We start from the raw sequence: 27,301 nt of genomic DNA, 5'->3' as shown, positions 1-27,301 counted from the left end.
GGGGCCACATGCGGCGCGCCAAGCATTTGAATGTGGCCCGCCAGTTGCTTTGTAAGTATTTCTACTTTTAACATACAAACTGGCAACATGACTTCGGATGTCTTATTTGGTAAATAAAAACAACAAAAAAACAAAAAAAAAACAACAAAACTGTAAAATTAAATGACATAGTTTGATGTGGTCTGATGTTTATAGTGCTACTGAAAAAAGGGACTTTTACAGATAAAATTAGACAATTAATTCAATGAAAATTCTAAGCATAAAATAGTGTGTGTATTAAATATATGTTCTGGCCCCCCCGGACAATTTTGTTAACTCAATTCAAATATTTGCCCACCCCTGACATAGACTGTGAAGTCAATCTCCCCATGAGAAGCCTGTAATGGCAGTAGTCTACCTGGTGGTGGCAGTAGTGACCTCATCATTGTCAGTCTGAGTCAGAACCTTGAAGAGCTGGTTGAAAAGCACCGGCAGAAATCTGATGATCACTGGGATTTTCTCCATACTCAGGAGACCCTGGAAGAGGGTGGAAGAGAGGCAGGAGGAAAAAGGGAGCGAGTACAACCATTAAAAAAAGGCCCGCCACCGCAAAATGAAGTCTGACATACTGTAATGTTTCACTGATTAGATGTGGAATAATTTGGCCTTATTGAGAAATCACTTGGAGGGCATAGGAAGTGTTTTTTTCTCCAACCTTCAGGCAGTTGAGGAAATTGGAGGTAGGAGGTAGTGAGAGGTCCAGCTCTCTTTTCTGGCACTGCTGGAAAAATCTGTTCAGGTGGGGGTCCTGGCGGAAGAAAAGGAATGCACGAGAAACACATCCAAGTTATTAAGGAAATGTTATTTGCCAAACATACAGTATGTGCTTCTAAAAGGTCTACCTGAGTGTATACAGTTGACACCACAGTGGTGCACACTTTGAAGATGGCCTTGGCCCCGTCCACCCATTTCACATCAGCTCCATTCTGCAAAGCGCACACATCACGTCAACCGTGGGCCTCATTTGTCAAAAGATGCGACTCTACCGTGTTGCCCGCGCTATTATTTTTATGGTGGTGTTATCGGTAATCCCCATAACAAGTCAGGTTGACTTGATTTTTCACACAGATCACAGCACGCCTCAGAAAAAAACTTCAGTCACGTAAAGCACACGTGGTTGAAAAACGTTGCCGCCACAGTTCGTGGCACAAAACTTAACCATTGACCATTTGAGCAGACTCAAAATATCCGACTTGTCCAACGTTTAAACTCCACATAACCTTCTATTCCCTCACCTTCCCCACGAGTTCCGCAGGGATCAATGCTGGGGCCAAAACTGTTCAACTTGTACATCAATGATATCTCCAAAGTTACGAAAGACTTAAAGTTGGTATCATTAGAAAGGTCAGAGAAGAAATGGTCACACTAAAATGATGATAATAGATTGCCCTTGAACCTAAATAAAACTAAAATCATGCTGTTTGCTAACAGCAGAAAGGACACGCACCAGCAAATACAAATAGACGGTGTGGACATTGAAAGGGTGAAGGAAAATACCTTTCTGGGGATCATAATAGATGAAAATATGAGCTGGAAACCTAATATTACAAATATACAACATAAGGTGGACAGAAATATTTCAATATTGAACAAAGCAAAATTTGTTCTCAATCAGAAATCACTCCACACTCTTTATTGCTCTCTGGTTCTACCATATTTTACTTATTGTGTGGAAATATGGGATAATAACTATCTTAGTTATAACTATCTTCACTGGCTAAATGTACTGCAAAAAAGGTCAGTAAGGATAATTCATAATGCCGCCTACAGAGAACATACTTCAAATTACTGATATGGTTCATCTTCAAACAGCTAAAATAATGAATAAGGCTAAAAATAACCAATTAGCTAAAAAAAAACAAAACATTATGTCATTGGATGCTCATATCACCTCCTACTTCACTATGTGATAAAAATAAAATAAAATAAAATTACATTTTTTAACTATATTAGGAAAGCAGGAAGTGAACAAATGTAACAGTTAGTGATTGTAAAAGTACCAGATGGAGGGGTAGGATTTAATAAGCTTTGCTTCTTCCTACTCCTTTTGGACATGTGGAACTGGGAACTGATTATGGGATGCACTCAATTGGAATCTGATACATGTTCAAATGAAAAGAAATGTAATTAAAATTTTTAAAAATTATTTAAAAAATAAAAATTATATTAAAAAATATTTAAAAAAAATTAAAAATGTATTTAAAAAAATACAAAAATGTATTTAAAAAACTAAAATAAGTAATAAAAAAAATACAACAATTAATTAAATAAAGAAATAAATAACTTCAATTATATTAGGAAAGCAGGAAGTGAACAAATGTAACAGTTAGCGATTGTAAAAGTACCAGATGGAGGGGTAGGATTTAATAAGCTTTGCTACTTCCTACTCCTTTTGGACATGTGGAACTGGGAACTGATTATGGGATGCACTCAATTGGAATCTGATGCATGTTCTAATGACATTTAACCATTACCATTACCATTACCTTGGTGTTGCCGGCCTCTTTTATTGCCAGGTAACCAGGCGGCAGGTTACTGGAGACAGAGATGTTGAACTCCTGAGATGACAGACGACCATCTTTGAGGAGAGGCAGCCAAGAGTATCCCACTATAAACCCACAGACACAACACAGGATACTCAATGTTGTCACAAAATACTACAAGAAGCCATAATCTATTGATGCTCACCAGGGGTCTCCAGGGCTTCTTTCCTCTTAGCGTTGGTCTTTGCATTGATGTCACAAGTCACATGGTAAAACGAGAAGAGCAGATGGTGCTTTTCGTGGAGTTGGGTCGGGAGTTCGATCTTCACCTTTTGGGCATGGAAGTAACAACTTTATATTGAACTTGTGTGTCCTTGCTGCAGGAACCAAGTGTGCTGAGTTCACCTCATCGTAGAAGTCGGGGTTCTGAGAGTGATGCAGGACGGTGGAACAGGCTGCTGAGGTGAAAACCGGACCTCCCGGCTTGCCGTAAATGCACTGAAAAAGACAAATTGGGTGTCTTTTCAAAATAAAAGCCATGCTTATGTTTTTTGGAGAACATGTTACCTTTAAAGGTTTGGCGAGTTCTTCATCTGAGCTGCGGAACTCCACATAGACTGCTAGATTACGAGCCTGTGGACAGAAAGACCACTATAACCCATAAGACCGTACATAAATAACGGCAGAGGAAATGTAATCAGATATAAATATATATATATATAAATAAATATAATGACTCTAGTTTTTGGTATATGACACTAAACAATAGGGGTCCAGAGGGTCTCAAAATGTGATTGGCGGACCACTGGTGGACACTTAAAAGTCCACAATGAAGACATAAGTCATAAGTCATAGTCAACAAGTAGCTGTTGTTAATTTGAAAACAATGAAACATAACTAATAATAACTAATTCTATTTATTGCAGACAAAAACAAGAAGAAGAATGGGGGGGGGGGGACCATGGCTCCTCACCATCTACCACCATTTGTGATTTTTCACACCATCAGCTTCCTTGATTTTTAATTTCTTCAACAGGATTGAACTTAAACTGAGACCATGTATGAAAACTGGGACGGAACTTGCATTGAAAACCAAGGTATGTCCGTACCTTATAGTATATATGCTTAGCAAAATACCAGTGTTTGAATTTTGGATCATATTTTCTGTGTTTTTTTTTGTTTATCTTAAGGCCACAATAGTTTGACTGGCAACCCATTCAATTCATATTCATATTTTTTATATGTATCTGTAAAGCATATTGACCTGAATATCAGACAAGTAGTCTGTTTCGAGAAATTATAACATTCAGAAGATGTATCTATCCAGGTCGCTGGTGTGAGTGACAGGGAAAAAAGCTCTGACTCACATTTGGCGCCACCTGTTTTTAGACTTTTTCACTGAAAAAAATAGTCTTATAATTCAGGTTAAACAGTATCTTGTTTTGAGGAAAACTGTCTTGACAACCGTGGATGAGATGTTTGACGGAAATAAAAGCTAAACGACGCCACAGCTTTACCTTGGCAAAGCTCTTCTGGCTGTCGTATTTGAGATGCTTGGGGTAGACGTAGATGTGGTTTCGATAGACACGGTACGGCTGAGTGAACTTGGTGGTGTCTTGGACAAACTCCTCCACCTCCACGGTGGGCTGGTGTTTGCTCAGATCCTCAAAGGGCTTCACTGGGATGTAGGAGGATGTCACACAGTCTGAAAATACCAATTAGATGTTTGGAGACCAAAAAGGCAGAATCGGAGAGCAAGGCGTGTCAAGTGGTCGTACTTGGAAGCTCCAACGGAACATAGTCCACTGTGACGTCCAAAGTCCCGGGAATGGTCTGAAGCTTGCTGGTCTTCTCAGCTCTGGTTTTGATGAAAATGATATAAAAATGATGTCTTGAAGGATTCAAAGTGAGTTTCTTTACCTTCTGTACTCGGACACAAGCTTAATCAGGTCTTCTGTAGAAATCTTGTTGCTCTCCTGTTTGAAGAGAGGTGAGAAACGAGACTCTCGGTCCAGTGCCCCGTGGTTGTCTTTAAAAAGGGACCTTTTAATATAAAATAAGAAAGGTTATGGAACAGAAATGATGGAAATGATCACGTTCTGTTGAGTGATACTGACCTGACAGACCAAGCAAAGGGCATTCGGTATTTTCCCAGCTTACCACAGAACTGTTTATTGGATTTTAGAATCTTTTGGACGGTCTGTACGAGGAAGCAGAAGGAATTCTTAGCAAGCAACTCGTAAAACTTGGAGTGTCCCGATCCAATATTGATTGTATTGTATTGATCTTAATCTAAAATCTCAGATACAAGTCTATTTGAGACTTATATCTTCTATCCAGGATGCAGAACCCTTGTGATCATAAGGGCAGCATGTGCTAACAAAGTATTACAGTATTTGTAACCTTAACCCCAACAAAGCACAGAATGTCCACAAATCTATTCAACTAGAGAAGCACTCAGAGAGCGCGACAGTACCCCCCAATTGTGATTGACACCAAAATAATATTTTTTTTTCTTTGATATTTTGTAGATCCTGTTGGAAACTAGTCCTGTATTTGCACAAATGCAGAAAATGCTAAAGAATCCTTTAAAAAAATTCCTGGATCCAGACGGTAATCCGAATCACTCCCATAATTGAATCAGTTCTTCCATATCAAATTTCAATTTTTCCATTCATTCATTTTCTACTGCTTTTCCTCACAAGGGTCACGGGGGGGAGGGGGTGCTGGAGCCTATCCCAGCTGTCTTTGTCACCCTGGAGTGGTGGCCAGCCAATCACAGGGCACATATAGACAAACAACCATTCATACTCATGCTAACATGCTACTTGCTAACAAGTCTTGAATATTAAAATGGCTAAAAATGCTACAATGCCAATGTTAACATGCTAGCAATACTAGCATTAGCATGCAAACGCATAACATTCATTCATTCATTTGTTTTCTACTGCTGGAACCTATCCCAGCTGTCTTAGGGCGAGAGGCGGGGTCCACTGTGGACTGGTGGCCAGCCAATCACAGGGCACATATAGACAAACAACCATTCACACTCATGCTAACATGCCAACAATGAGCATGATAGTGCTAAGTCTTGAAAATTAAAATGTCTAAAAATGCTACAATATCAATGTTAACATGCTAGCAATACTAGCATTAGCATGCAAACGCATAACATTCATTCATTCATTCGTTTTCTACCGCTGGAGCCTATCCCAGCTGTCTTCAGGCAAGAGGCGGGGTCCACCCTGGACTGGTGGCCAGCCAATCACAGGGCACATATAGACAAACAACCATTCACACTCACATTCATACCTATGGACAATTTGGAGTGGCCAATTAACCTAGCATGTTTTTGGAATGTGGGAGGAAACCGGAGTACCCGGAGAAAACCCACGCATGCACGGGGAGAACATGCAAACTCCACACAGAGATAGCCAAGGGTCAATTGAACCCTGGTCTCCTAGCTGTGAGGTCTACGCGCTAACCACTCGACCGCCGTGCAGCTCTAATTTCCGATTCCTGAAATTTATATCCAATTCCATTCAGAACTGAAACAGACAAAGAGATAAACGCCAACAGAAGGTGCTTGGTGGAGGTAACAAAATATTTTGGAACACTAACAACCATTTAGCGGTTCCACCGAGTTCTTTTTCAGTTTTTTTCCCAAAAGTTACAATGTTTTGTACTTTTTTGTTAGGTTAAAAGTTGCAATAAATAATTCGATTGGATTTCAATTTTGCACTACTGGCTATTTCTATTTGTCCACTAGATGGCGATACTATTTCCCATTCAAAGCATGCAGCAAAATTGCAGAAAAAGACTTTCTGACCTTGCTGGAGTCTGTGTTCTTGATGTACGGCTCGGTCCCACAAGCGATGTTACCCATCAGCACCTTCTCTATTCTGGCCACCATCACTATATCCACGTGAGGGTTGGTCAACGAGAATATGGCCTGTATGGATTGCATGCCAAAAACATACTCAATTCCCAATAACAACTTTTGGTGTTATGGTTTGCTGGTACCTGTTTAGGAAAGCATAACCAGTGCTCCAACTCCACGCGAGGGTGACTATCTCCTGAATTCTTCTCCACAGGAGAGCACAGGCCGTTCTCCTGAGCTCCTGAGCCAGTGCCCGCACTGCATGACCCGTTACTGAGGCCCCCCAGCATCTGACGAACGGCCTCATGGTTGAGGTCCACGTGGAAGTCAGCAGATACCTTCCTCCCATCTCTTATATCCAACAGTGCTAACGACACGAAGAAAGGCTCAATCTGGTGGAAGACAGGGTATCAAATTTGTCACTCTTGACGTGATACTGCGTTACGGTTTCGGTCTCAGTAGCGTTTTTATGTCCTTGTTACGTTCACCTGTTGCTAGTTTTAGTTTAGAGACTGGGTTCCCGTCTCTGCATGCTGGTGTCATCCCCAACATGCGTAACAGATACTGCCTCAAGCTTCGGAAAAAAATGGAAGTTGGGGGGCTCAATTCCGGAAACTCATAACCCAAAAACACAGCTAAGCCAGTTGGTTAGCACTGTAGCTCACATAGTTAAGCTAGTGTTGCGAATGTTTGGGTCCTTCTGTCCCACTCTGAAATCCATGTTATAATACACTACCGCTCAAAAGTTTGGGATCACTTGGAAATGTTTTTGGCTAGTCTGAGATATGGCTTTTTCTTGGCAATCCAAAAAAAAAAATGATACTGACACTGGTGTTTGACGGCTACTATTTAGTGCAGCTGCCAGGTCTTTGTCTTAAACTACACACTCTCACATATTTGTGCAGCGTTTTTCTGTCCTTGTTAGACCCGGTTTGTGCTGCTCTCTGAAGGGAGTAGTTATCAGCATGGTAAGATATTTTAGTTTTAGTTACGATTTTTAGATGTGCATTGTTTTTCTGTCCTTGTTAGACCCAGTTTTTGCTGCTCTCTGAAGGGAGTAGTTAACAGCATGGTAAGAGATTTTAGTTTTTGTTTGCATTTTTAGATGTGTGTCGTTTTTCTGTCCTTGTTAGACCCAGTTTGTGCTACTCTCTGAAAGGAGTAGTTAACAGCATGGTAAGAGATTTTAGTTTTTTAGTTTTAGTTTACATTTTTAGATGTGCATCGTTTTTCTGTCCTTGTTAGACCCCGTTTTTGCTGCTCTCTGAAAGGAGTAGTTAACAGCATGGTAAGAGATTTTAGTTTTAGTTACGATTTTTAGATGTGCATCGTTTTTCTGTCCTTGTTAGACCCAGTTTGTGCTGCTCTCTGAAAGGAGTAGTAAACAGCATGGTAAGAGATTTTAGTTTTAGTTACGATTTTTAGATGTGCATCGTTTTTCTGTCCTTGTTAGACCAAGTTTTTGCTGCTCTCTGAAGGGAGTAGTTAACAGCATGGTAAGAGATTTTAGTTTTTGTTTGCATTTTTAGATGTGTGTTGTTTTTCTGTCCTTGTTAGACCCAGTTTGTGCTACTCTCTGAAAGGAGTAGTTAACAGCATGGTAAGATATTTTAGTTTTAGTTTACATTTTTACATGTGCATCGTTTTTCTGTCCTTGTTAGACCCAGTTTTTGCTGCTCTCTGAAAGGAGTAGTTAACAGCATGGTAAGAGATTTTAGTTTTAGTTACGATTTTTAGATGTGCATTGTTTTTCTGTCCTTGTTAGACCCAGTTTGTGCTGCTCTCTGAAAGGAGTAGGAAACAGCATGGTAAGAGATTTTAGTTTTAGTTTAGATTTTTAGATGTGCATCGTTTTTCTGTCCTTGTTAGACCCAGTTTGTGCTGCTCTCTGAAGGGAGTAGTTAACAGCATGGTAAGAGATTTTAGTTTTAGTTTTAATTTTTAGATGTGCATCGTTTTTCTGTCCTTGTTAGACCCCGTTTTTGCTGCTCTCTGAAGGGAGTAGTTAACAGCATGGTAAGAGATTTTAGTTTTAGTTTTGATTTTTAGATGTGCATCGTTTTTCTGTCCTTGTTAGACCAAGTTTTTGCTGCTCTCTGAAGGGAGTAGTTAACAGCATGGTAAGAGATTTTAGTTTTTGTTTGAATTTTTAGATGTGTGTCGTTTTTCTGTCCTTGTTAGACCCAGTTTGTGCTACTCTCTGAAAGGAGTAGTTAACAGCATGGTAAGAGATTTTAGTTTTTTAGTTTTAGTTTACATTTTTAGATGTGCATCGTTTTTGTGTCCTTGTTAGACCCCGTTTTTGCTGCTCTCTGAAAGGAGTAGTTAACAGCATGGTAAGAGATTTTAGTTTTAGTTTAGATTTTTAGATGTGCATCGTTTTTCTGTCCTTGTTAGACCCAGTTTGTGCTGCTCTCTGAAGGGAGTAGTTAACAGCATGGTAAGAGATTTTAGTTTTAGTTTTGATTTTTAGATGTGCATCGTTTTTCTGTCCTTGTTAGACCCCGTTTTTGCTGCTCTCTGAAAGAAGTAGTTAACAGCATGGTAAGAGATTTTAGTTTTAGTTTAGATTTTTTGATGGCTGCTGATGCATATTTCCTACCAATGAGAGTATGGACTTAAAAAGGGAAATGAGGCATTGTTCCAACAGAAAAATAATTTCCCAAACACCAAGAATAATAAAGAATAGTGCTTCCTACGTTAGTGACCGGTCCTGTTTCAGTCTCGCTGATGCAGCCCTGCAGCATAAAGTTGAGGGATCGGCAGGTCACCATGAACCTTCTGCCCAGTTTCTCCTCAAAAGGACGCACTGTGGTGTTTTCACTCGATGGGTGTTCCACACGTGGGCTCCTCAGCACCTGTCATTGACAAATTTTATAGCTTAAGTATGAATTCAAATATGAGTATACGCGGTGCCGTTGGTACATACAGGAGTATCGGGGTCAAGCGAGAAAAGATTCAATCTCTCTTCTCTCCGAGCGCATCGAATTCCCTCATCGGTCTCTGAGATATACTGCAGAAGAGAAGAAGACACAATGGAGCAAAAGAGAAATGCACTCTTCCAGATAATTATACCCTTGAAAAAGCACAAACCGCACGGCTGCTGCACGCTCTGAATAGACACTAGCGTCTATATCTGCACCACGAGGTTACATCAAAGCTGTTTTTAAGGATGTATCATTACTTGAAACCACAATGCTAATTATGCTATTCGCTTGCATCCCCTCAAAGAAAGCAAAACACATTTGTGCAATTATTTTGGGATTTTTGCTTTTAATCGTCATTTTACCCAATTTCCGATTTGTATTGGTAATTACCAAATTACATGGTTCTTTGTGTAGATGATATATTCATTATAGTTACGTTTTTTTACATTCAATTTAACACTGACATATTTGGAAAATGGTTATAGGTAGTTGATTACAAATAACTAGACACACTGTGTGGAAAATAGCTATATTATAGAAAAATAATTATAGAAAAAAACATAAAACAAATATATAGTATATATAATAAATTATATTATATATATATAATTATATATTAAATTAGAATAAGAAATTCTAATTAAAAAAATTACAAATATATATATATTTCTATATTATATTTTATATATATATATTATATATAAATTATAGAAAAATAATTATAGAAAAAAATATATTATATATATAATTATATTATATATATATATATAAATGATAGAAAAATAATTATAGAAAAATAGATAGAAATTGCCAACGAAATGTCGTTGCCTGGCTCCCGTAAAATAATAAATAATAATGTGGAGAATAAATAGATGACATCAAATATGAACAATGTACAGCGTAAACAGTAATTTGTACAAATAATTCAAATAATTTAGAATAAATAATAATAATTTAAAGCGTACAACCTTCCGTATTGCAACGTTTTTTTGTGTTTTGCACTACCATAAATTCAATAAAAACTTTATTTTGGATGACAGGACGACATTGCAGCAATTTGCAGCAAAAACTATCAATATTATTACTGTCAGAGATGTATTTTTTCTAATGAATTACGATAGACAAAAGCAGCCTACCTTAGCTAGCTCAGGGTTAATGCCGTTTTCCGTCGCATCTTCGTTCTCCTGCAAACAGCAGTCGCTCAACGACAGGTCGAACACGTCTGGAGGAAGAACAAACCCAGAGGTCAAATCCCCTGCGATTGGCTGGCGACCTGTCCAGCTGGGATAGGCTCCAGCATACTATTGTGACGCTGAGGGTAAGCGGCATAGAAATACGTAGATGGATGCATGGATCCATATTGTGACGTTTTGTGTTTTGCGTTCCCAAAAATTCAATAAAAACTTTATTTTGTGTGACAGGACGACATTGCTTGGTAACTTTATATTGTCTCCCAGGCGGCTGTGCGGCAAAGAAAAGGAAAGCCAACACCATGGAAGTGAAAATGAACGATACATTTTTGGATAAAGGATTAAGGATCTCTGAATATTTTCTAATATAATATTCATTCATCCATCCGTAGCTTCCTGCAACTGTTTCTCACCCTGGCGATGGTCGGACAGGTCCAGACTCTTGCGGTCCGGAGCGGGTCCGTCGTGAGGCGTGATCTGCAAGATCCGCGTCAAGGTGCTGATCCACTCCTCCATATCTTGCTCGGTCTCGGCGGCCAACACAAAGTATGTGACCTCGTTCATCTTCAGCTCGAAGGCATGCTTCCTTAGACGATTATTCTAGAAATGATCAGGTCGTTTATGTGTTAATTAAAAACGCGACATCTGATGTCTTGACTTGAATGATGACTTGTAGCGTACCTGCACCACGCCAGTACAGGAGTCGAGAAAGATGCAACCCTTCGGTTCCTTAGAGATCTTCTCGTCCTTGTAGAAGTTCATGATGTAAGAGTTGTCTGTCAACTGAGTCAGCTGGAAGTATCTCCTCTTGAATGACTTGCAACGACATCAAGACATGATTGTAACATTTCATTCATCATTTGACGTGGAACAGAAACGGAGGTCTGTTCGTTAGTGGGATTGAATCGTACTTAAACCAGGGAACACTAACTGGTGGGCCGCAGCTTGAGTTAGGACACCGATGCCATCCAACACGGACCTAGACCTAGACTTAGTCTGTACATTTTTGAAGCATTTTTATGGCCTTTATGGCCTGGTTGCAATAAATTAAAACAGTTTAGGAAATCCAAAGAGTCTGGAAGATCTAGAAAGCTTTGTGGAGCTGCTCCATAACTCAATACAGGGGTGGAAAATGAGCATAATAGGTCGCCTTCAAGGCATCCCGCATGATGCGACTCAGCCAATCAAATCTGAATGAAACATACACTATTGCTCAAAAGTTTGGGATCACTTTTGGTCCGGTTTGAGATCTGGCTTTTTCTTGGCAGTCCTGCCATGAAGTCCAGCATCCTGAAGTGGCCGCTTCACTGTTGATACTGACACTGGTGTTTGACGGCTACTATTTAGTGCAGCTGCCAGGTCTTTGTCTTAAACTACACACTCTCAGATATTTGTGCAGCGTTTTTCTGTCCTTGTTAGACCCAGTTTGTGCTGCTCTCTGAAGGGAGTAGTTAACAGCATGGTAAGAGATTTTTAGATGTCTTTTCTAATCATCTATTAGCCTTATAAAATGATGAACTTGGATTAGCAGCCAGACCAGGAGATTGATGCAGAGGACTGACAGTTGTTGATAGTAGGCCTCTATGCAAAAATATACATCCTTCTTTCTAAATCATCTCATTCATTTTCATTGTTTGTAAAATGGATAAAAATGTTTGTCAAATGGAAAAAATTGTTTGTGAAATGCATGAAAATGCATTTTTCTTTGGAAGACAAAGAAATTTGCAAGTGATCCCAAACGTTAGAGCGGTAGTGTATACCAAAAGAAAGATTAGACTCTCATCGTTTGTTGCTAATAGCCATTTCCTACCACAATCAACGGATCTCCTAAAACACTGGTCGTCCTACAAACTTAGATATTTGTGCAGCGTTTTTCTGTCCTTGTTAGACCCAGTTTGTGCTGCTCTCCAAAATGAGGCTTGACAGTTGTTGATAGTAGGCCTCTATGCAAAAATGTACATCCTTCTTTCAAAATCATCTCATTCATTTTCATTGTTTATGAAACTGAAAAAAAATTCCAGGCTATTGTAGCGCACTTAAGGAAAATAATTGGTCCTCACCCGCACGGTGATACTGTTGTTGACGGTGCTGTTAAAGTTGCCCTTGTAGAGCCAGCCGGACCGAAACACTCCAACTCCTCCTCCGCCTCCTCCACCGCCTCCTCCTCCACCGCCGCCGCCGCCTCCTTTGGAGGACGACAGAGACGTGGTATCCTGTAAAAGGACGCGTAAAGTCCAACCTCAGTCAGTGGATCGATGCGATGGAAGTCGGCCGTTTGTCAACACTGACGAGGCTGTACTTGAGTACGTCGTAACAGCATGAAGGCTTTTAAACTGATTTGAGCGTCATAACGCCGGGACGCAGCCGGCATCTAAAAGGCATTTGTCAGAAGATTGAAGCCACTACCGACCTCATCTTTGTCCATGTCCTCATAGTCGATCTCAAACGAATGGGAAGGCAGCTTCTCCGCTTTGTATAATTTCCTACAAAGAACCAAAGCAGGAGACAATATTGATGTGGAACGCCGGTGATGAAGTACGCAAAGACTTAACCCGATTAATCCTCCCTGGAGCAGACCCTTTGGCTTCAGAGTCAACAGTAGATAAGCTGACGCTTTGTTTAGTGTGCAAAAATGGCCGCGCCGGCGCTAAAGGTCACATGGCTGTCGAAAATAATCGCCGCAGTCGGAGGATTTGCGGCCACGACGGGCTGACGCAAGAATGCTCAGACTGGCAGACGAATCTTAGCGGAAACCACCAAATGCATACAGGAGCTGCATACTTGGAGTATGGATGTCATTGTTTATGCGGGAGAAACGTTGCATAAATGTCAAATCATTTTCTATGCATTTCGGTCTTTCATCCACACGCGTCACCGAATGCTGACTCTTTGGAACGACTGTCCAAAAGATAACGACGAGATAAGATGAACTCATTTTCTACCAAAGACTACTTTAGAGTTGGGACACTATGGGCAGATTCCGGACAGATTCTGCATTGGCAATCTTTTAATCGTCTTTATTGCGTGTGTGTGGTTTATCGGTTCATAGGACGCACGCAGAACGATGAACAACTCTGTATCTGTCTCCTTGTCTTCTCCTTGGGGCGGTTTAAGGACACTGTGTATTTTTGAGTGTTAGATAAATCTCAGGAAGTGAACAAATGTAACAGTTACTGATTGTAAGTATTGTAAGTACCAGATGGAGGGGTAGGATTTAATAAGCTTTGCTTCTTCCTACTCCTTTTGGACATGTGGAACTGGGAACTGATTATGGGATGCACTCAATTGGAATCTGATGCATGTTCAAATGAAAAAATTAAAATTGTAAAAATAAAAATACAAATTATTTTTAAAAATTATTAAAAAATTTATAAAAAAATATTTTTTAAAAATATTTAAAAAAATAAAAAATAATAATAAAAAAAATACAAAAATTTATTAAATAAAGAAATAAATAACTTCAATTATATTAGGAAAGCAGGAAGTGAACAAATGTAAGAGTTAGTGATTGTAAAAGTACCAGATGGAGGGGTAGGATTTAATAAGCTTTGCTTCTTCCTACTCCTTTTGGACATGTGGAACTGGGAACTGATTATGGGATGCACTCAATTGGAATCTGATGCATGTTCAAATGAAAAAATTAAAATTGTAAAAATAAAAATACAAATTATTTAAAAAAATTATTAAAAAATTTATAAAAAAATATTTTTTTTAAATATTTAAAAAAATAAAAAATAATAATTAAAAAAAATACAAAAATTTATTAAATAAAGAAATAAATAACTTCGATTATATTAGGAAAGCAGGAAGTGAACAAATGTAAGAGTTAGTGATTGTAAAAGTACCAGATGGAGGGGTAGGATTTAATAAGCTTTGCTTCTTCCTACTCCTTTTGGACATGTGGAACTGGGAACTGATTATGGGATGCACTCAATTGGAATCTGATGCATGTTCAAATGAAAAAAATTTAAATTTTTAAAAATTATTTAAAAAATAAACAAATACTAAAAAAAAATATTATTTTTTTATTATTTTAAAAAATATATTTTAAAATGTATTTAAAAAATACACAAATTTCTTTAAAAAAATACAAAAATTGATTAAATAAAGAAATAAATAACTTCAATTATATTAGGAAAGCAGGAAGTGAACAAATGTAAGAGTTAGTGATTGTAAAAGTACCAGATGGAGGGGTAGGATTTAATCAGCTTTGCTTCTTCCTACTCCTTTTGGACATGTGGAACTGGGAACTGATTATGGGATGCACTCAATTGGAATCTGATGCATGTTGAAATGAAATGAAACCATTACCATTACCATTACCATTACCATTACCAACGCTGCGATTGGCTGGCGACCCCAGTGAGAATAAGCAGTCCAGTGTGCGTTGTTCAAACTCTAACCATGAATTTGTGTAGTTTAAAACCACTCTTAGTATGTCGTTCTCGTATATACTATTTTATATGAGGACCTGAACTCCCCAAGAATCAAAAGGGCCTGAAAGATCTTTCCATCCTGCTTGAAGTGCACTTCCTGTCGGTTGAAAGGTCGTGTGAACTGCCAGTGGCGACCCGTGGGACGGAGGGTGAACATTCCTGTGGTTGGAATAGTTTTGGATCAGCCCCATCTCTGGACCCATTTGACTTACTTAAAGGACTTAATGACGTTCCGTTGCGGGATTTGTGTTTTTCACTCGGCTTTGTGCGCCGTCATCCATATAACCGTGTTGTTTAAACCGGGAAACTATCATATTTTTCCGTTGTTTTTACCATTTTCTAGACATACATGGGGTAGATTTTGAGCTGACAATACCTTGGCAGCAGGCGGTAGTCTCCAGCATAGTCGTCGTACTGAAACTGGACCACGTTTAGATCCGAGTTGTAATACTTGCAGGCCTGCAAGAGCGAGGCCAACATGAATAAATATGAACTTTGGCAAAAAAAAAAAAGGCGGCTCTGAAGGAAGAGCGTATCGAATGCGTATGACCTGTCTGACCAGCAGACATTCAGCCTGGAGATCTGCACCCTCAGGAACCGCTGACCTGAGAGTCCTTCTCTCTTGGGGCACCGTGGATACCTGCAGGGATGGGATGATGGAGAGGAAAAGCGTTGCCATGGTAGCGGCTGTGCACAAAATGGGCTATTGCGTTATTGTTAGCGTCTATTCATTCATTCATCACCGCTTTTTTGTCCTCTTAAATGCAACCCGAGTATTTTGACATATTCCCACATCCTACCAGGATGTTGGAATTCCCTTTCGTGCTCTTAGGAAGCTACACGATGATGGGATTAGACTCCATTAGCCGCACAGACACTTACTGTGAAATCGTTGTCAGGAAACAGAAGAAGCTCTCTGAGAGGGTCTTCCTTGAGCTCGGCTCCCAGTTCGGAGATGACGGCCTCGTAGTCCAGAGGATCGATCAGCTTGGGCTTCTCTTGCTGCAAAGCAAAACAAAAAGCCGTGTTAGTAACTTGGGAGACATTCCCGGGATTTGCAGCACGGGCTTTTGCAAAGGAAATGAAACAATAAAACAATAACGTCAAATCAAACAGATGATGAATTTGAGCATGTGACATGAATGCAGCCTCATGACAACATGTGGTTTCAACACGGACGCAGTAAACGGTCCCGATAGGCTACACACAATCTGAGCATTCTGAAGGGAAAAGTCATCATCTGGACATTTCCTATGACATCATCAGGACCTAAAAACAGCACGCAGGAAGTAGCCAAGTGGCTATTAGCACTGAAGGCAGGCGGGCGGGCACACGCCCCCAAGGCAAAATAAGATACTGCAGCGAAGCCATGATATGGTTGGAATTTCCTCGCTGTACACGAATGCATCACGCATACGCACAAGAAGCACGCTGAGCCATAATGTGGATAACGTAGATATGCTAACTTATATATATATATATTTCCACAAAAATCTGCATCTCAGCTTTGTAGGAATTTTAGTCTCTGCTTCAGCTTTTACTGTTTTTTCTTTTATTTTACAAATATTTCAACAAATATTCTTCTCGTAATATCCTTTATACCAATCGTATTTTGACTTTATATACATTATGTTATAACTTAACATTACGCAAGAACTGGTTCCAACACCTAATTTTCTAATCATTATAACTTTATTTTATTTCTTTAATATTTCTACTTTCTGCTACTAAAATGACTTTCTCGTTCCTCATAATATTACGACTTTATTCTTGTAAAATTGCAACTTTTTTTTATTTATTTATTTACATAATATTACAACTTTTCCCCCACCTGTTTTTGTTTGTTTCTTATATTGCCACTTTAAAAAAAACGTACATCTTCTTTTATATTTTAATGTTATGCTCCTAAAACAAAGTTATTTTTTCCTCATATTATTAAGTTGCATTCATCATTAAAAAAAAAAAAAAAAGTTTCATTCATCCAACATTTTCTATGCCGCTTATCCTCACAAGCCAATCCCAGCTAATTCGGGCGAGACTATTATGGACCTGAACTTTTCCATAATATTATTTATTATCGTAAAAATTCTTCTTACAACTTTTTTCTGTTATTATTTTGACTCTATTCTTGCAAAATTGTTAGATTTTCCCATTTCTGCTGTTGTTTGGACCCTTCTGGGTTAGATTTTAATCTTACAGTTAATTCAAAGATATTCTGTCCACACAATCATTAGATAAAATAATTAAAAAAACATGAATGCAGCTGCAGTGGAAGGCTTTTAGTATAAGAATAATTGCTGAATCCATTGTAATTATCACAACTAAAAAAACTACATCAGGAGGTTGCCTACAGCCACACTTGTTAATACCAATGCTATTATTAGCTTTAGTAGATTATGGTAGACCGGGCAACTATAGGAACAGTGTTGTGATTAATTGCAGGGCAACATTAATTGGAGCATTTAAGCTGACTTTTGATGGGTCGCGGATGCGTCTTTATTGTGGTTTCAGCTTGCAATGCAATCAAATGTGGACTGTAAGAATGCTAAGAATGCTAAGAACGCACCGCTAAGTATCCCATCTGATGTGTTTCCTTTTTCATGCACTTCAATACTCAAATGAAAACACAAGTCAATTCCAGTTGCTGTATCTCGACACCAGAAAATCAACAAAGTACAGTAAAGTCACTCAAGGTGCCTTTGCCGACGTGACGTTGACGCTAATGTACAATGGTGGGATCAAAAATCAATAGGCGCCATATTTTGGTTTGCTGCTCAGTCCATAATTCACTCATCTGAATTATTGTTGCATCATTCTTACAGTCAACCTGCAACTTCACTTATGAATTACAAATGCAATGCCTAAAAATGGTTGAATCATTTAATAAGATGGCGTGTATGTGCCGTTGCATGAGTCTTAAATGACATTAAAATATGTCATATATTAATATACAACAGTTTTTTGTGGTAATATTCCTCTTTGGTATAAATTAGTGTGATGAACATCCAGCAATTTTGCACAGAGCATATACTGTACAAATAGCGGGGGGCATTTTTATACTTTTTATTTTGTAAAAAAGGCTAAAAAAAAGATGCTAAGATGCTGTCCTGTCTTTATGGTGCGCTCTTCTCCAGCAGATATCGACATCTGTGTGTCGTAGACACAGCATGTAAAGTCCCAAATCAATGTCCCGCCATTATCGCTCAAGCTTCACTAAGTTGTCCGTAAAAGCGAGTAGCACAGACGAGAACACGAGAAGAAGAAGTAGAACTTACCAATGACAATTACCGATGCAGATAATACAAAAACATTAACAGCAACAGGAAGAGCCGTACATAAGAAGAATAAAATAAGAATAAAAAAAGATACATAATACATACAATACTCAACTGGCTGAAAGCTGATCTCACTTGTTTAGTCTTGATTTTCCTCCTGAAGGTGATTTTGCTCCTGAAGCTCATAGCCAAAGCTAAATAAACACAAAAGTTCAGCGACAAACAAGTGAAAACAAACCAAAAAAAAAAGTAGAAAAGATGCTAAATAATCGCAAGTTGTTCTCTGGCAAGGAGAACCGTCACCTCGTTGGCTGTCTACGCACGTGGATAGACAGGAAGTTAGTTCATGTTCAACACACACACACACACACACAGTCGAAAATTCCCCAACAAATAAGAGATCAGCCAACCAGGTGCTGAATCGCCTTGTATTTATATATTGACATTTTGTTTTATTACAATATGACGCTATTTTAAGTCCTAAAACAGGCAAATAAGACAATGATTCTGTTATAATAATAGTCATAATAGTCAGTCTGTATACACACACACACACACACACACACACACACAGCTGTGCACTTCCTCAGATGAAACCTCAGAGCAGAACAGATCTCCATAAGAGGAAACGCTTTATAACAGTTGACGTGTGCGATAACGTTTAAGAAAGACTTTGTAGCCCAAACTTTTGTTATCTGACACAAACACGACTAATTCCGTGGCGTAGAACGTGTTTAATGACCAACCACGAAGGTCGTACGCTACTTAGTATCAACTAAAATCCACAACCATTTTATTATATAACAAATGGGTCAAAAACGTAATGAACAAGGTCACCGCGTCTAAAATACCCGTTCAGTCCGTTCAGTTGCAAATGCTTTTTTTTTTGGATTGGTTGGATAGTCAGTTCATCGTTCTTTTTGCAGGGCGGGACTATCTGCGTCATTGGGCGGGGTTAGTTGACTGAAAGACCGAGACCGGGACATTAACCGACAATTGACCGTTCAATTCGACCGACAGTCGGTCCTGAATTCATTCATTCATTTTCTTCCGTTTATCCTCACGAGGGACTGGTGGCCAGCCAATCTCAGGGCACATATAGTAGACAAACAACCATTCACACTCACATTCATACCTATGGACAATTTGGAGTCGCTAATTAACCTAGGACTTGAGTAGACCAAAGTATTTCATACAATATTTATTTTAAATCACTCTTATTACGTGTTTGTTATTGTAAAAAAAAAAAAAGATCTAACCAAAATTTTAGGATCATCTGCAAAAAGACATTGGTGCTATCATTGAACCCTGGGGAACACCAAAATTCAAATTCAGCATGTCCTTCCTGATGCGGCCCTAACAGGGAATCGAACTTGCCCCCTAGTGCAACGCTTGGTCTACCACTTTGGTGCAACCTTGTGGACTTCAAAGGATTAACCTCCCTTTCTTGGGAGGAAACCGGAGTACCCCGGAGAACATGCAAACTCCACACAGAGATGGCCGAGGGTGGAATTGAACTTGGGTCTCCTAGTGGTGGCTTCTGCGAGCTAACCACTGCACCGGTCATGAATTGAAGCAGTTCTTTTAACCCGTTCGTTCATGACCGACACAACTAGGGGAGCTCACAGGCTAACGACCAATTGACCGAAATGAACGGATCTTTTCACTGAATGAACCGGAATGATCCGGTTCCCTTAAACGAACAGTTCACTGAAAATGAGCCAACATACCTTCGTTATTGTCTAAATAGCTGGGAACAGAGAACATGTCCAAAGTGTTAATACCAAGAGCGAGAAACCATCTAGCACTGCCTACGACATGGAATTTACCCAATTCCATGACAGGTACTCCACCTTCCTTCGGCTTGCGGATGCCCCACAGTGACATAATAGCTGAGTAATATTACTCTTTGGTATAAATTAGTGAGATGAACATCCAGCAATTTTGCACCGAGGGCCGAATATACCGTACAAATAGCGGGGGCCATTTTTATACTTTTTGGGGGTAACAATATATAGTCTATATTTATACACCTTACTTCGGCTTGAGGATGCCTCACAAGTCATCCTGGAGATGTGTTTGGGTTCCTTGTCATGCTGGGAAAACTGCCAATCAGCCTGGTTTCCTCAATGAATGAACCACAGTTCCAACATTGCTGGCAGCATTCATGCACCATTCTTACAGTCAAACTACAACCTGGTAAATTGGAGAAATGCTGAGTAATATTCCCATTTGGTATAAATTAGTGTGATGAACATCCAGCAATTTTGCACCAAGTGCGGCATATACCGTACAAATAGCGGGGGCCATTTTTATATATATATTTTTTGTAAAAATATATAGTCTATATATATATACGTACATACATCTTCCTTCGGCTTGAGGATGGCCCACAGGGCATCCCGGAGATGTGTTTGGGTTCCTTGTCATGCTGGGAAAACTGCCAATCAGCCTGGTTTCCTAAATGAATGAACCACAGTTCCAACATTGCTGGCAGCACTCATGCACCATTCTTACAGTCAACCTACAACCTGGTAAATTGGAGAAATACTGAGTGATATTCCTATTTGGTATAAATTAGTGTGATGAACGTCCAGCAATTTTGCACAGAGTGCGGCATATACCAAACAAATAGCGGGGGACATTTTTCTACTTTTTTTTTGTAAAAATATATAGTCTATTTATACACATACACCTTCCTTTGGCTTGAGGATGCCCCACAGGTCATCCCGGAGATGTGTTTGGGTTCCTTGTCATGCTGGGAAAACTGCCAATCAGCCTGGTTTCCTAAATGAATGAACTGCAGTTCCCCCATTGATGGCAGCACTCATGCACCATTCTTACAGTCAACCTACAACCTGGTAAATTGGAGAAATGCTGAGTAATATTCCTATTTGGTATAAATTAGTGTGATGAACATCCAGCAATTTTGCACCGTGCAGCACCAACACCTTGGATCTACTTTGTGTTGCCAGCTGTTTAGACAATAACAGCTGTGTGGGTTTTTTTTTTCTGGAGGTCCGTCCCTTGAGAAGACACACTGATGAAAATGCTTTCTTGGTGCAAAGATGACTAAGCAGAAAGCAAAGCGCGGTTCTTACATGAAGTCCATCGAGAGACCACATGATCTTAATCCAGAGTCCATCTGCCACGTGTACAGTAACTCCTTTCTTCCTCGTCCACTTCCTGTGATCCCCATCATGTCTTTTCAGCGCTCTCTTGCTGGCATCCTATTAACCTTTCAACATGTCTGCCTGACACCTCCCACCGTTTGCTCTCCCTGGCCATTAGCAAGCGTGAGGTAGATGTTGATCAAGTGCAGCTGTAGACCAGGAGGCTGGCCAACTGGGATGAAAAGCGCATCGTAAATTAAATCAAGGATCAACGGTTGAGACGGAGAGCCAAGCGCGGCAACAAAGAAGAGAAGCTAATTGTGAACAATTGCTAATTGTGTGTTTATCTGAAGTACAGTACAGCATATTTCAGTATATTATTATATATTACAGCATATTTCATTTATCACCGTCTCGCTAAGCGAAAGGAGACCACCAAAACTGGAGAGGATGAAAGATTGATGGGGACAAAGTTGAGGAAGTCAGACATCTGTTTTACATCATTACAACAAGCTTTTGTATCACAAATGACTGCTTTATGTTTTTCATTTTAGTGTGTTTCTTCACATATATTTTACTGGTGATTCATTTCGGGAATATTACATCTAACATTATGAATCCCAGAGGTGGAAGAGCTGCATGAATCCTTTTAAGTCCGCTAGGATGCACCAAAATGGTAGACTAAGCTGAATTTGAACTTTGGTGTTCCACAGGGGTCAATGATAGCGCCAATGTCTTTTTGCAGATGATCCTAAAATCTTCTTCTTCTTCTTCTAAGATCTTTATTTTATAGTAATAATAGTGATTTTAAATATATATTGTATAAAATACTTGCGTTACTAATTGTTAACGTTAATAATAATAATACATTTTATTTGTGTAGCGCTTTTCAAAATACTCAAAAAATTTAATATATTAATTATTAATACATATATATATTAATATATTAACTTAATAATATAATATTTAAAAATATTAACTATGCGTTACTAAGACCATGGATCTCTACAATTGTTAACGTTAATAATAATAATACATTTTATTTGTATAGCGCTTTTCAAAATACTCAAAAAATATATTTTAATGTATTAATTATTAATATATATATTTTAATATATTAACTTAATAATATAATACTTTAATATATTAATATTTTTAAATATTAACTATGCGTTACTAAGACCATGGATCTCTACAATTGTTAACGTTAATAATAATAATACATTTTATTTGTATAGCGCTTTTCAAAATACTCAAAAAATATATTTTAATGTATTAATTATTAATATATATATTTTAATATATTAACTTAATAATATAATACTTTAATATATTAATATTTTTAAATATTAACTATGTGTTACTAAGACCATGGATCTCTACAATTGTTAACGTTAATAATAATAATGCATTTTATTTGTATAGCGCTTTTCAAAATACTCAAAAAAAATTTTAATGTATTAATTATTAATATATATATTTTAATATATTAACTTAATAATATAATACTTTAATATATTAATATTTTAAAATATTAACTATGTGTTACTAAGATCATGGATCTCTACAATTGTTAACGTTAATAATAATAATAATAACAATACATTTTATTTGTATAGCGCTTTTCAAAATACTCAAAAATATATTTAAATATATTAATTATTAATATATATATATTTTAAAATATTAACTTAATAATATAATACTTTAATATATTAATATTTTAAAATATTAACTATGTGTTACTAAGATCATGGATCTCTACAATTGTTAACGTTAATAATAATAAATTGTATTTGTATAGCGCTTTTCAAAATACAAAAAATATATTTTAATATATTAATTATTAATATATATTTTAATATATTAACTTAATAATATCATACTTTAATATATGAATATTTTAAAATATTAACTATGCATTACTAAGACCATGGATGTCTACAATTGTTAACGTTAATAATAATAATACATTTTATTTGTATAGCGCTTTTCAAAATACTCAAAGACACTTGAGAGAAAAATTAAGTTGATCTTTTAGGGGCTGTTTACACCAAACAAAAAATGGGTTTAAGCTGGGTTTTTAACAAAAGTTTGTCTCGTATTGTGCATAACAAACCAGTCCATTTGCCCTACGTATACTGTATATTTGTGCGGAATCCATTACCCAAACAAAGCACATTGTGTTGTTGACTGACGAGTAAGTTGGGAGTGCCAACGATTTAGGTAAGGAATGTTAAAAACAACATTGAATTGAAGAAAAAGTCATTTTTTTTTAAATAATTTTGTGCGTTTGTACTGGATTCATTGTATTTACCTTATTTACGTGATACAAATTGCTTTGGTTTTCGTAAACGCCATTTTTTTTTACATCTGTAAAAAAGTAAAAACGGGGTACAGCTGTAGGTCGTCTTAGCGGCGCATGGTTTATTTGACAATGGCATTTGGAAACTAAACAATTTTACAAATGACTGCATTACCGTTCACATCTAAACACAGAAAAAATGTTTGGTCCGGGGAATATCCTAATAGTAGGTCAAAGTCACAGGACTTGCGCTTATAATGATTATAATGCTTCTTCTGGCATTAATTGATGTTAATTGATGAATCGTTGATCAACACTAATTGACAACTATTTTGGCACTTGATGAAGATGTGAACATTGCATATTTATGGGAAACTTTGTCAAGCTTGAGTGGGTTAACACAGGTTAGAATACAAGAAAAACTATTATGCTCATTTTTCGGCCCTTTGTATTGAGTTGTGGACTCCTATAGAGCAGCTACACACAATAACCAAGCTTGAGTGGGTTAACACAGGTTAGAATACAATAAAAACTATTATGCTCATTTTTCGGCCCTTTGTTATTGAGTTGTGGACTCCTATAGAGCAGCTACACACAATAACCAAGCTTGAGTGGGTTAACACAGGTTACAATACAATAAAAATATGCACATTTTTCGCCCCTTTGTATTGAGTTGTGGACTCCTATAGAGCAGCTACACACAATAACCAAGCTTGAGTGGGTTAACACAGGTTACAATACAATAAAATTATGCTCATTTTTCGGCCCTTTGTATTGAGTTGTGGACTCCTATAGAGCAGCTACACACAATAACGAAGCTTAAGTGGGTTAACACAGGTTAAAATACAATTTTTTTTACAATCATTTTTCGTCCCTTTGTATTGATTTGTGGACTCCTATAGAGCAGCTACACACAATAACCAAGCTTGAGTGGGTTAACACAGGTTAAAATACAATTTTCTTTTACAATCATTTTTCGTCCTTTGTATTGAGTTGTGGACTCCTATAGAGCAGCTACACACAATAACCAAGCTTGATATGCTCATTTTTTGTCCCTTTGTATTGAGTTGTGGACTCCTATAGAGCAGCTACACACAATAACCAAGCATGAGTGGGTTAACACAGGTTAGAATACAATAAAAAAAAACTATCATGCTCATTTTTTAGCCCTTTGTATTGAGTTGTGGACTCCTATAGAGCAGCTACACACAATAACCAAGCATGAGTGGGTTAACACAGGTTAGAATACAATAAAAAAAAAACTATCATGCTCATTTTTTAGCCCTTTGTATTGAGTTGTGGACTCCTATAGAGCAGCTACACACAATAACCCGCATCTTTTTTAGATCTTCCAGAATCTGCACCTATTCCAGCTGTATTTCCTTGGCTCTCCAAAACGTTGTTTTCATTTATTCCGCCTCCGGGCGTGCCCACCCCGCTCTGATTGGTCACACTCCATGCTAAAATACGCTAAAATCTTCACAGTGCAGACGGCGGGTCTACCGCTTGTATTCGGGAACGTCCATGTAAGGAAGTCAGAGACGTCACCGAGTGAAAGCGAGTATTCAGAGCTATCTTTGTGTAGTTATCTGTAGGTTAAAGGTAAAAAAAAAAACTCAATTACCGTTTTCAAAAATGGTCTTATGAATAGGAATATTTCATACAAGGAAGCCCAGTCAAGGTGAAACTTTGCAGTGTCAAACATCAATTCCACTTCACCATAGAGACCCGAGACGGAGATGAATAGCCTAAACTTTATCGTGGGAGAGTGACAATCAACAACTGTAAAGATCCCACCGTGACAAAACATTTTTACACGGGTCCAGCAGAAACCAGGGTCCTGCTTGGGAGAACAAAAAAATGTTGCTTTCAGATCCTAACAGACGGCTGGACTGTTGTTTAGGAAAAAGGCATCCAACTTGACGTAGTGCAGGGGTCTCAAACATGCGGCCCGCGGGCCAAATGTGGCCCGCAGGACACTACTTTGAGGCCCCCGCCTTGATATGAAAGTTTAAAGTTTGATATGGATGCTGTATGGTATCATGTACCCAGAAAAAATGATTACGTTTGATTCATGTTCATGTTAAAGGTTAAATAACTGTTAATAGTTATCCTCCCTATCCGTGTGGAAGTGGTAAGTTTTTGGCTATTTAAGTTGAAAGGAAATAACTCGAAGGCTACCGTTTAGGTGGCTAGCTCTCTAGTTTGCGAGTTAGCATGTGTCTCAAGACCCTGCAGTTGCGCAATATGTTGTAAATAAAAAGAGTATAAATGTGACTATAGTCGTGTTTTGTCATGTCTACAGGGCTCTAATAATGCTTTGTTCATTTTAATCTGAAAAAAATCATTTGTCTACCCACCGACTATATGTGCTTTCTTAAGTTTTTATTATTATTATTATTATATTTTATTAGTATTATTATTATTTATTTATTATTATTATATTATTTGTGCAGAAAAATAAAAATTAATATATTTGAGAACAGCTTTTATTGTAGAAAATTGGAACCAAAGTGAAGTTTTTTAATTTTTTTTTGTTTTTAATAAATGCATTTTTTTTTTTTTTTTTGTAAAACCTGATGCGGCCCAGCCTTGCCCAGACCCTAGCTCCAGTGGCCCCCAGGTAAATTGAGTTTGAGACCCCTGACGTAGTGCTTTCATAAACTCATTCATATTTCTTCATTCAGTCAGTGGGATTAATATTGTTTTTTTTTGTTTTAAATCATGGAGTTTTTCCTTATGTGTGACCCCATCCTCCACTACTAGCACCCCCACCCCCATATCCGTACTCCATTTTATACCTCACAGCTGTTACTACTAGACCCTTCTTTTTGAAAACAAGAAAATGCATCAAAAATTAATATTTTCCGTAAAAAAAACATATGCTGGTTACCATAACAATGATGGTCAGAGGTGAGCTGGCGGCGGTGTAGCCTTCCAGGGTGGGTGTCGCAGCATCCGCTGACGTTTGATCCTGCCTTGAACACATGTGGCCGCAGTCCGCCCCACCCACCGAGCGTAGAAGTAGGACCCCGCTGGCGGAACAACCCATGTCACCTGTTGGGGAACCCCCCCCCTCCTTCGAATGGCGGAAAGCAGCCGCTGGTCCGGCCGGTGGCGGCGCCGAGCGTTTTGTTCAGCCTCGTCAGGGCGGCGGATGCTCCATCCTCGCTGCTACAGATTCCGGTTCTTTCTGCGGCGATGGCGGACTAAACTCACCGCTAACCTCTCTCTCTCTCTCTCTCTCTCTCTCTCTCTCTCACGCACACACATACGCTGAGTGCATTTGGTACAGTCCAGCCCAGCCCAGACAGCAATACCGACCAGAACCAGCTGCTGTACAGGACACAAAGCCGCATCATTTTTCCTCACTCATTCTGCACCATTTCCCTCCTGGTCACACCACTTTTACAGGAAGCCACCGATGCTGCCGCAGTCATGATAACACCCCCCCCCCCCTTTTGGTGCAGACTGCATAAACTTTGGAGTCTGTGTCGGCGCCTGAAGGGAAAACCGGGGTGCTCCTTTAGTCTGGAGCACCCTGGCAACAACACTCGTACAGTAAGGGAGGCTCCGGGGAGGGAAAATAGGGAGTGGGCGGATTTGGAGAGGAAGCATGCAGCATACGGACGGAGTACCCGGACTCTGATACT

The 27,301-nt window shown here is 38.5% G+C and overlaps 1 protein-coding gene across 5 annotated transcripts in view; it reads right to left on the bottom strand.

The window, feature by feature from the left end:
* The window catches only part of dock10 (dedicator of cytokinesis 10), a 52,905-nt gene extending 25,818 nt beyond the window's left edge, over positions 1-27,087 (bottom strand). For 2 of the 5 annotated variants that reach the window (XM_078792677.1, XM_078792675.1), the window contains exons 1-24: positions 26,542-27,087; positions 15,838-15,957; positions 15,506-15,595; positions 15,332-15,414; positions 12,930-13,002; positions 12,580-12,732; positions 11,201-11,335; positions 10,933-11,119; positions 10,466-10,551; positions 9,332-9,415; positions 9,102-9,260; positions 6,546-6,794; positions 6,352-6,474; positions 4,640-4,722; positions 4,443-4,565; positions 4,301-4,380; positions 4,040-4,227; positions 3,090-3,155; positions 2,928-3,020; positions 2,728-2,851; positions 2,526-2,647; positions 882-965; positions 695-787; positions 398-516 (exon numbers count right to left, since the gene is read on the bottom strand). In XM_078792677.1, coding sequence (XP_078648803.1) covers positions 398-516; positions 695-787; positions 882-965; positions 2,526-2,647; positions 2,728-2,851; positions 2,928-3,020; positions 3,090-3,155; positions 4,040-4,227; positions 4,301-4,380; positions 4,443-4,565; positions 4,640-4,722; positions 6,352-6,474; positions 6,546-6,794; positions 9,102-9,260; positions 9,332-9,415; positions 10,466-10,551; positions 10,933-11,119; positions 11,201-11,335; positions 12,580-12,732; positions 12,930-13,002; positions 15,332-15,414; positions 15,506-15,595; positions 15,838-15,957; positions 26,542-26,700 — 2,876 coding nt within the window. In that variant the 5' untranslated portion in view covers positions 26,701-27,087. The remainder of the gene's footprint in view (positions 1-397; positions 517-694; positions 788-881; positions 966-2,525; positions 2,648-2,727; positions 2,852-2,927; positions 3,021-3,089; positions 3,156-4,039; positions 4,228-4,300; positions 4,381-4,442; positions 4,566-4,639; positions 4,723-6,351; positions 6,475-6,545; positions 6,795-9,101; positions 9,261-9,331; positions 9,416-10,465; positions 10,552-10,932; positions 11,120-11,200; positions 11,336-12,579; positions 12,733-12,929; positions 13,003-15,331; positions 15,415-15,505; positions 15,596-15,837; positions 15,958-26,541) is intronic. The other 3 variants (XM_078792674.1, XM_078792679.1, XM_078792678.1) reach the window with 2 other exon arrangements.
* Between the last annotated feature and the right edge of the window lie 214 nt (positions 27,088-27,301).

The sequence above is a fragment of the Doryrhamphus excisus genome, linkage group LG8 (assembly GCF_037039965.1).
Source record: "Doryrhamphus excisus strain RoL-2023G ecotype Guam linkage group LG8, RoL_Dexc_Guam_v1.1, whole genome shotgun sequence".
Taxonomy (NCBI): domain Eukaryota; kingdom Metazoa; phylum Chordata; class Actinopteri; order Syngnathiformes; family Syngnathidae; genus Doryrhamphus; species Doryrhamphus excisus.
Note: the sequence above shows the minus strand (reverse complement) of the source record. Positions and strands in the feature narration are given on the sequence as shown.